Genomic DNA, 10,383 nt, shown 5'->3' on the forward strand with positions numbered 1-10,383 from the left:
TGAAATAGGATTCAGTTTGCAATTGGGAAAGACATTCTGGTGGAAATATGTTCACGGGAAGAGAGCGATAAGGAGATCATTCCTAATCTTGCTAAACTTGCCTTTTCAAAATAAATTCCACCAAAGGCTTTTTGGGTCTCTCAGCTACAAAAGATCATAGATATCAGAGATCTAGAAAGCAGGTTGAGGAATTAGCCCTCAAGCCATTCCCCTACTGTGAGATAAGATCATATAGTGGAGTGTACCATGTCCTAGTCGCTTCCCTCGCAGGCAGTTGAGGTTGGTCATGTGTGTATTAAAATAAGACAATGAAAGAAACTGAAGAGCCAGATTCTTAATTCTGAATGAAACTCATTTATTGCAACCCACACCGAATACATTCTTTCCACACCTGAGTGGCATTGAATAGCATTGTAAACCAAATCATTTTACCTTAAGGAGAGAGGAAACAAAGATTAAAATGTGAAAGGAGCAGCTTTCTTTGGATCAGGCACAGGACAATCAAGAAAAAGCAGTCACGACTAGGAAAGAAGCAAAAGTCCATGGAGTTTGAGTTTTTGTCTTGGGTCCTCAGGTGGATCATTATCTGGAACAAGGAAGCTACTGGCCTCCCCAGGAAGAGCAAGATGGATGACAAGTATTGACTACATGTGTCAGAGGTTGGCATCCGCCGAAAACGGGATACAGAGGTCTGAGGCTGCCGGACACAACGCTAAGGTGGTGAGGACCACAGGGCAAACAGCCCTGGGGGCGGTATCCAGGAGTGAGGAGGCTCAGGGGCCGGCCGCTGCTGAACACGTAGTTCAGAGGTCTACTGGATACTGAGAGGCAGGAGCCAGAGGTGTGAGTTACAGGAAGAAGACTGATTCCTCGGCAGGGTCTGGGCACGTAGCACGCAGTGGAAGGGCAGCTGGAAGTCTCACAGTTGCTGGGCTCACAGCTGGCTGGCTGGCAGCTGGCAGGTTCACTGCAGGTCTCTTGGCCATTGTTCAGGATCCAGGTACGGTCTTGACAGCTACTGGGCACGCAAAGGACATCGCCACCACTCACATTTGTAGGGCAGAGGGCAATGGATGAGGAGAGAGGGATATGACAAGGATTCCTGAGGGATCCCAAGCTGTAGTTTCCGGAGCAGTAGTTGTGGCAAGCCATAGTGAGATTTCGGGAGTAGGTGGCTGTTGATAGAAAGAAGTGAGTGTCTTAGGCTTCTCATTCAACTTGCTCCTTTATATACCCACAGAAGGTGGTGATTTTGTACACAACCTCTTCCTCCTTGCTGTATGAAGCTGCATCAGAACACTTTATTATAGCCCAGGAAGTAGTGCTGCTGCCTCCCATAAAACTGTAGGTTTCTTGCAAGGCCTTCCATTGATTAAGTATATCTATAAAGCAGTGTGACCCTATTTTAATAGGATCTCTGCTTCTTAAATTATGCAACCAAAACAGACATGCTGAAGGTCATGCACTTATGTTTTTATAGCCACTACTGCATAAACATTCTTAGAATTCCTCTCAGAATTGTCTTTAAAAGTTGTAGTAAACTTCTTTGAAAGGGTGACAAATTATCTCTTTTTTGGGGGGAAATTCTATGCTTTTTGGAAATTGCCAAAAGTGAACAAAGACATGACATGTTTCATAGTTATCATAGGCTTATCATTTCATGGTTACTCATGTTCCAACCCCAAACTAATATTCTTGGTTAAAAAAAGAGAGAAGTTAGACATAATGAATAAGGCATAGAAATGGATTTGGTTTTGCTTCTTACATTGATTCTGATGTCAGTTAAGAGGCACTTATAAACCGCTTGTACATAACAGCATCAGAATAAATGTAAAGCATTCCTAAGTATGAATACTTCAAAGGTAACTTGGGGATATATTTTCTGGTAAAAAATCGGTTTAAAAGATACATGATTACATTTAACCTCAACGATCTCACTGTATTTTTCATATACCAACATACCTAGTGGCTCCACAGGCTATTTTAGCAGAAATTGTAATTATCTGCTGGATCTAAGTTTCAATTTCCTCTAGCTAAAAACTCAGTGTAAATCGCAACGCTTTGTCCTATTTTTACATAAATGCAATTATGTTGTAAAAGAATAAAAAATCTTATAATCTTTATGATTTGGGGCAGAGAGATTCTAAGAGTAGTATAATGTAGAAAATTTCAATGTGCCAAAATTTGTGCCTGGCTTTATTTTAGAATCCTGGTAGAAAGTGATTTCCTACCAAAATATCTTTATTTTTTTAAAAAGTCATGTTTTTTTTTATTTCATATAAATAAATAAACTGAGTCAAATTGAAAGTTTGATTTATGTGCAGAATATTCTTAATACAAATAAATAAATTTGGCTCAGTTTAAATTATGGATCTTCCTGGAACAGAAGCAAATAAAATTTCTTTAAAAAGAAGAAATGGCATGACATTTTTCATAGTTGTTATAGACTAATCATTTCGTTGTTACACATGTTCCAACCAAAAACTAATATTCTTGGTTAAAAAAAAAAGAGAAATTAGACACAATGATTAAGGCATAGAAATGGATTTGGTTTTGCTTCTTACTTTGATTCTGATGTCAGTTAAGAAGAGGTTATAAACTGCTTATACGTAGGCAATAGCATCAAAATAAATGTATGGAATTCCCTTCATAGCTCAGCGGTTAAGAACCCAACTAGGATCCATGAGGATGCAGGTTCGATCCCTGGCCTCATTCAATGGATTCAGGATTCGAGATTGTCGTGGCTGTGGTGTAGACTGGCAGCTGTAGCTCCGATTTGACCCCTAGCCTGGTAACCTCCATATACTGTGGGTGCAGCCCTTAAAAAAAAAAAGAAAAGACAAAAAAAAAATGTAAAGCATTCCTAAGTATGAATGCTTTGAAGGTTATTTGGGGATATATTTTCTGGTAAAAATCAGTTTTAAAGACACATAATTACATTTAGCCTCAACGATCTCACTGTATTTTTCATACACCAACATACCTAGTTGCTCCACAGGCTATTTTAGCAGAAATTGTAATTATCTGCGGGATCTAAGTTTCAATTTCCTCTAGCTAAAAACTCAGTGTAAATCACAACGCCTTCTCCTACTTTTATGTTCAGTGGATATGCCCACATTTATGAAGTCTCTCTCTGTCCTGGGGTGGAATCTGTGAATGGAAGATTTTTTTCTCTATGGACTAAGAGGACTATTGTACCATGAAGGCTAGAAATATGAAAAGAAAATGATATAGTCTCTGAGGTCCCTGGCTAAAATGTTGAAAGCACCTCAGTGTTTTAGGTCAGATAATATTAACCTTGGATAATTCGTACCTGAAGCGTTTGATGAGTCCTCCCAGCTCCAATCACTACCCTGCCTGCTTTCATCACCTGATACTGTTTGCACGCATTGGGAGAGTCTTCTTGTGAAATCCTGGATGCAACAGCTATATATAACTAATAGGTACAGCCATATATAACTGAATGCTTATCAGTTTTATAGGTTGATGCTCTTTCTGTCTGCTCTTCTCTATTACAGGCAAAGTCCAACACCTGCATCATTAATGAATCAATATATTTGTATGTATTTATGTATATGTATAGGTTATGTTGTATGTGTACATGGATGTTTTTCCACGCAGAGAAGGACTGTGGGATAAGAGGAAGCTAGTATTTACTTAGTGTGTACTCTGAGCAACACATTGCAGCATGCATACCCATGTGCGTGATGTCAACTTAGCCTCAAAATTCTTTACAGTATATTTGACTACGACATGTATTCGTATGAGAAAACCTAAGATATAGAAAGTTGCAGTACATGATATGAAGAGAAACATTTGCACAAAGGGGTTCAAAACGTTTGAACATTTGTGTGGTGATTCTAGACCTCTAAAATGCTTTATCTCCCATCATCCAATACAGCAGTACACAGAGATACACTGATACCATCATTTACTAACTGGGCAATTTGCATAATCACGCTGATCCTCACACACTATCAGTATCTTTTCATAAAACAGTGGAAATGTTAATAGTGACTATTTCAGTGCCATTTTAGGAAATGCTGAGACGTAAGAAAAATTAAGTATAAACTGCAAAGCGCTATACCAGAATAATTTACTTTTTTGCCTTGGGATTCTTAACTCATTCCAAAGAGAACCACCTTGGTTTTGATTCCTTTACAGCACCTCCAAGAGACTCTCATTTTTCTGTAGTGGGTGGGTGACACTGTAAAAATATTCACAGAATTTCAAATGGCCTGAGTTTAAGTTGTCCCCAGCTATAACAAATGTTGAACTGTTGTTATTTGAAAGTAACCATCTCACCAACAAAAGAAGTCATATGGGCATAACAGCAAGTACCTCATTAGTAGCCTCTCATAAAACTACATTTTTCAGGTTCTTCTGATGCAAGAGCCCAGGGTAGACTGAGAAACTATATATCCTATGTGTTCCTACAGGTTTACCCATTTTGTTGCTTTTGCTTCAATGAACTGTGGCTCCTTACTTCTACTCTAAAACAAAGAAAGAAAGAAACAAACAAACAAACAAAATGATCCTTAATTTCTCTCTTTCTTGGACACAGAGAATCATCTGAGCATTGCAACAATAAAGCTATGCCAATAAATAGCATTTTGCATTCATTTCTTCATTTCACAAATATTTATTGAACATCTTGTGTGTGAAAACATTGTGATAGATGCTGAAAATGAGGCCAAGATACTGTTGATTTCTGCTCCAAGACACGTTCACGGTGCAGATGTGTTAGGATAGATACACAATTTGTGTCAGTGTTTAATAACTGCTATATATAGTATATTGACAAGGACAAACATCATTCACCAGCTTTACTTAAAGTTGGCTTTGGATATTAACTTTGAGTGATGGCAGGAAATGGCAAGGGTTTGGGGGAAGGTGAGGACACTTCAACCTGTGGCAAAAGGTACAGTGACAAAAAAATGATATCACAACATTTTCAATGAAGGGTTCTTAGAGGCAAGTTGGAATTAAACTTAGATTCACATGCTAAATCGAATTCAGCCATCAAGGGAGTGGTGGAGTTTGTTCTCATGTAATGTTTTTCTCCTTGATCTACTAAAATTATGTCTTTTTTATCCATTTACTCTTTCCATCGTCACTATCAGCACTCCATTTAGATTTCGTTCCCCTTTGGTGAATACATCCATGTCTTACTGCCATCCTGACACCTATCTCTATTGTCTTTCCTTTAACTTGAATACTGTGTTTAGATTAATTCTCCTAAGATTAATTTTATCATATGACTCTCTTACTCAAAAATGTCACTGACTCTCTTTTGCCCATAGAGAATTGTTCAAACACTGGATTAGCCCTCCTCTGCTTTCCAAGAGTGATTCTGCCTATTCTTTTCATGTTTCCAATTATTCTACATCTTTTCTCATTTCACATCATCTCTTCATTCATCCTATCTTCCCTCTCCTTTGGAATAATCTTTAATTGTATCCATCATTCAGATCACAGGTAAATTAGCCCCTCCTTCATAAGTACTTTTCTACCAACCAAAATCCCTCCAACCTTAAATTTTTGTAATTATCATACCTATTTCACACACACACACACACACACACACACACACACTCTTTTGCATTGCAAGAAAAAACTTCTTTTCACCTGTCTTAGTTTCTGAATGTATTATAGAACCCTTATTATCTACTATTGACTGAGCATGTTTTATGTGTTTTACACGTATTAACTGATTTAATCCTCACAGCATCCCATTCAACTAGGTATGATCATTATTCTTGATACATGTAAAGGAACATAGTTGATCCCTAATAAATATTTGCTAACATCATAGCACTCATAAAATATAACATGTTTTATCAAATAAAAATTGACTTTTACTTAGTCAAGTCAGTAATCTCCGTTAAATACTTTTCTAACTATCCATTTTCACCAAGGAAAGTCAACTTTCAAGGAATATAAAAGAACATGGAAACAGAAGGAAATTCAGGTGAACTTAACATGCTTTGTCAGATTTTTCCTGCTCATTCTAATATTGATTCATATTCATCTTAGCTTGGCTTTGAGAAGACAATCAGTTAGTAATCTCGAGTCAGTATCTTGCAATCTTCAGCATAATGAAATGTCCTAATTTTAGCATCTCCTGTTGGATGCCATGTGTAAAATCATTCATTTACCATCAATTGAAAGAATTAAGTGATGAGAGTTTGGGGTGACTGACAAAGTTGTCAATCTGTAATCTACTTTCAACTGAATTTTTATTATAACATTCTTCAGTGTGAAGTCCATGATTTATACACGATTTGAACAAAATCCGCTACAGTCTTTCCTACTTTATTTATACACAAAAACCTTCCCTGGATGATGTTAGGAAATTGTCTGGGTTAATTAACACATCCTTTTATACCTGTATTAAAAACAGTGTAGGTGGAAGTATCCCTTCCACAATTCATAGTTAAGCCTTTGTATAGTGTCCCTTTCACCTTATTAGCTACTATTTATTGAGTCCTTATTACCTACTAGACATAGTTCTATGTGTTCTACATATATTAACTAATGTAATCCTCACAACATCCTTATCTGAATGGCTTGATTTCCTTCCCTTTGTCAATATATTTTATCAGCCATATTAAGCATAATTGATGTACAATAAACTGAGCATATTTATGTATGTATATACGTATGTATTATGTATTTTTTAGGGCTGCACCCGTGGCATATAGAAGGTCCCAGACTAGGGGTTGAATCGGAGCTACTACAGCTGCCAGCCTACATCACAGCTTACTACAATACCAGATTCCCGACCCACTAATCGAGGCCCGGGATCAAACCCGCATCCTCACGGATACTAGCTGGATTTGTTTCTGCTGTTTCTGGGAACTCCAAACTGAGCATATTTAAAGAGGACTGTTTGATGTTTTGACATTTGCATAAATGCCAAATCGAGATAATAATATGATATTCGTTATCTCTCAAAGATCCTCTATGCCCTCTTATAGTTAGTTCTTCTCTCCCACCCCTCTTCGTCACACGCCACCCCTGCCTGATCCCCAGGCAATCCTCGATCTTCATTATGCCATTTTGGATTAGTTTGTATGTTTTAACATTTTATGAAATGAAATGAAATTATATAGCATATGTATCTTTTTTTCTTCTTTCTTCCACTAAGTATAATTATTTTGAGATTCATCCATGGCGTAGTTTGTTCCTTGTATTGCTGTGTAGTGTTCTGTGGTGTGGATGCAAATAATACATTTATTCTTTCATATGTTGATGAATGATTGGGTGGTGTGCAGTTTTTGGAAACTACAAACACACATGTTTTTGAATGGATATATACATTGAATTCTCTTGAGCAGATACTCAGAAGTGGAATGATGTGATTATATGAGGAGTCGATGGTTAACTTTTAAGGATCTGTCAAACTGTACCAAAGTAACTGAGTTATTTTATCTTCCCACCAGCAGGGTATAACAGTTCAAGCTGCTTCAAAGTTTTTTCCACCATTGATACAGGTACACTTTAAAAAATTTTAGTCAATTCTGTTAAGTGTCTATAGCATTGTTTCATTGTGGTTATGCATTGCTAGTGACTGATGATTCTGAGCATAGTCATTGCTTATTTTCAATCTGTATATCTTCTTTAGTGAAGAAACTCCTCCATATTTTATCTATTTTTTTTATTGGACTGTTTGCCTCCTCATTGTTGAGCTTGGAGTGTTCTTTGGATATTTTAAATACAACTCCTTTTTTAGGTATATGATTCCAAACATTCCATACTAGTCTGTGGCTTGTCTCTTTACTCCTGTAATAGTGACTTTTTGAAGAACCAGCATCTTCAATCTTGATAAAGTTCAGTGTATTAATTTTTAATTTTTAGATTATTTTGATGCTGTATCTAAGAAATTGTTGCCTAACTTCATATCCTAAAGGATTTTCTTCCTATGTTTTATCCAGCTAATTTTTTTGAAATCTAATTTTGAATTTAGTATCTACTTCCCTTTTCCCCTTCTATTTCCCAGTGTGATCCTTCTTAAGCCTCTTCATCTGCATTCTTATCAGTCTTCATTTCACTAATTTTAAGCATACAATTAATAGTCCTACATGAATTGCTCTGTATAAATAGTTACAGGATTCTTTCTTTCCTGATCTCTGTTCCTGTATTCACAATTGTCTCTTAGATCATTCCACTGGGACACCTTGTACTTCAAATTAAATATTTACATGTACATAGTGCTTGCTCTCAAGTTGATTCCTCCTCCCAAAAACTTTGTATCTTCTTACGGTACCAAATTCTCTCAGTCACATGGGTTTAAACTAATTATAAAACTATCCTCATGAATACTTCTATCTCCATCATATTCCCAACAATGAGGTAGACGGTGAAATTTAGCTCAAGTAATATCTCTTCCTTGGTTGCAGTCATCTTGAACACTTGTGTATTGCCCACAAAATAAAATCAAGTGTCTCTAATGACATTCAGAGCTTTTCAGTATGTGATGCCAACATACAGTGCCAAGCGTAAGTCCTGCAGGTCATTTTTTTTTTTTTTTTTGGATGGTCCTATCTGTCACTGTCAGTATTCACTGAGAATGAATGACTCAGCAACATTGCTGGTTTTCTCTTTGCTATTTTAAATGCTTTTCCACTTATCTCTTCTTATAAACATTCTACTCATTCTTTATTGTTCAAGTCAAACATAAAAATTACCAGGAAGCCTTCATTTCTGCTCTATCAGAAATTCTTTTCCCTTTGAACTCATATCTATGCTACATATCTCCTATTATAGTAATGATTTCATACCTTATATTTTATTCAATTTCTATTTTAGTCTTGCTTCCCAGTAATTATAATTCCCAGTAATTACATTAAAGGCATTATAACCTTACTTTTGTTTATATTGCTCAATAGTCCAACATACTATTTTTTGTAAATTTTTATTTAAAAAATAAATGAAAATGCTTTAGTAAATTTTTCATCTATTCATTTCATTCAATTTATTTTCTCTTACTTTATCTAAAATATTTCCTTATTCATTGAAGTATAGTTAACATGTATTAGTTTCTGGTGTATAGTAAAGTGATTCAGATATAAATACGTATATCTCTATATATACATACATAGACAGTTATAGATATCTGTATATGTATCTATATGCATAGCTCTACCTGAGATGTATATATCTGAATCTTTTTCAAAGTCTTTTCCATTATAGGTTTATATTAGATTGAAGACTTGCATGAAGATCAATGTATATCATGGTAAATGGCTGTGGAAGAAAATTTATCAGAGATTGGCACAGTCCATCTTCATTTAAAATCATACTTTCTGATGTTTCCCAATCTGTTCATTTGGATGCAGATCTATATCTCCAATCTTTTTGGCCATTAGTTTTATAAATTACAACCAATCATTATTTCTGATTTTTTGAGAGCTTTTCACAGAGAAAGCAAAGATTTACTCTAAACCTAGGAAAAAAGAGGCCCAGGTCTATTATGCTTGTTTTGGATTTTCCTGTAAAACTCACTTTACAGCCAGAAGAACACAGTCCACCTCCAGGTCACAGAAGACTCTTGTTCAGCTACTCCTTTGCGTAGTGTAAGTACCACTTCTGGCTTTGTTTTGCCCCAGACTCTCTAGGCACACAGGAACACTAGGAAGAGACTTTACAATTAAAAAAAAAAAAAAAAATAGAGTGTAAAACTTTTCAACTTTTTTTCCTTTCTTTCTTTCTTTCTTTCTTTCTTTCTTTCTTTCTTTCTTTCTTTCTTTCTTTCTTTCTTTCTTTCTTTCTTTTCTTTCTTTCTTTCTTTCTTTCTTTCTTTCTTTCTTTCTTTCTTTCTTTCTTTCTTTCTTTCTTTCTTTTCTTTCTTTCTTTCTTTCTTTCTTTCTTTCTTTCTTTCTTTCTTTCTTTCTTTCTTTCTTTCTTTCTTTCTTTCTTTCTTTCTTTCCTTCTTTCTTTATTTTGTCTTTTGTCTTTGTTGTTGTTGTTGTTGTTGCTATTTCTTGGGCGGCTCCCGCGGCATATGGAGTTTCCCAGGCTAGGGGTCTAATCGGAGCTGTAGCAACCGGCCTACGCCAGAGCCACAACAACGCGGGATCCGAGCCGCGTCTGCAACCTACACCACAGCTCACGGCAACGTCGGATCGTTAACCCACTGAGCAAGGGCAGGGACCGAACCCGCAACCTCATGGTTTCTAGTCGGATTCGTTAACCACTGCGCCACGACGGGAACTCCTGGTTTTGTTTTTAATAGAACATGAGATCAAAATAGCAATGCTAAGGCTTGTCAGTAACTCAGCAGTCCCACTAAAATCAATAGGTGCTTTTTAGGAGTTTGTCTTTGGCCAACATTTATTCTGCCGGAGAGAAGAGCACTTGGGGACAAATGAAGACTGAGTT

At 36.3% G+C, this 10,383-nt stretch overlaps 1 protein-coding gene across 1 annotated transcript; it reads right to left on the minus strand.

The window, feature by feature from the left end:
• Nucleotides 1–334: 334 nt before the first annotated feature.
• Nucleotides 335–2,849, minus strand: KRTAP26-1 (keratin associated protein 26-1). The gene has a single exon (XM_021070899.2). It carries the CDS (start codon nucleotides 1,150–1,152, stop codon nucleotides 601–603), a length of 552 nt encoding a protein of 183 aa, XP_020926558.1. The 5' UTR covers nucleotides 1,153–2,849; the 3' UTR covers nucleotides 335–600.
• Nucleotides 2,850–10,383: the final 7,534 nt, after the last annotated feature.

This window comes from Sus scrofa, chromosome 13 (assembly GCF_054392235.1).
Source record: "Sus scrofa isolate SSC_HxYL_T2T_F1_AM1 chromosome 13, Sscrofa_HxYL_maternal_Yorkshire_Landrace_v2.0, whole genome shotgun sequence".
NCBI classification, from domain to species: domain Eukaryota; kingdom Metazoa; phylum Chordata; class Mammalia; order Artiodactyla; family Suidae; genus Sus; species Sus scrofa.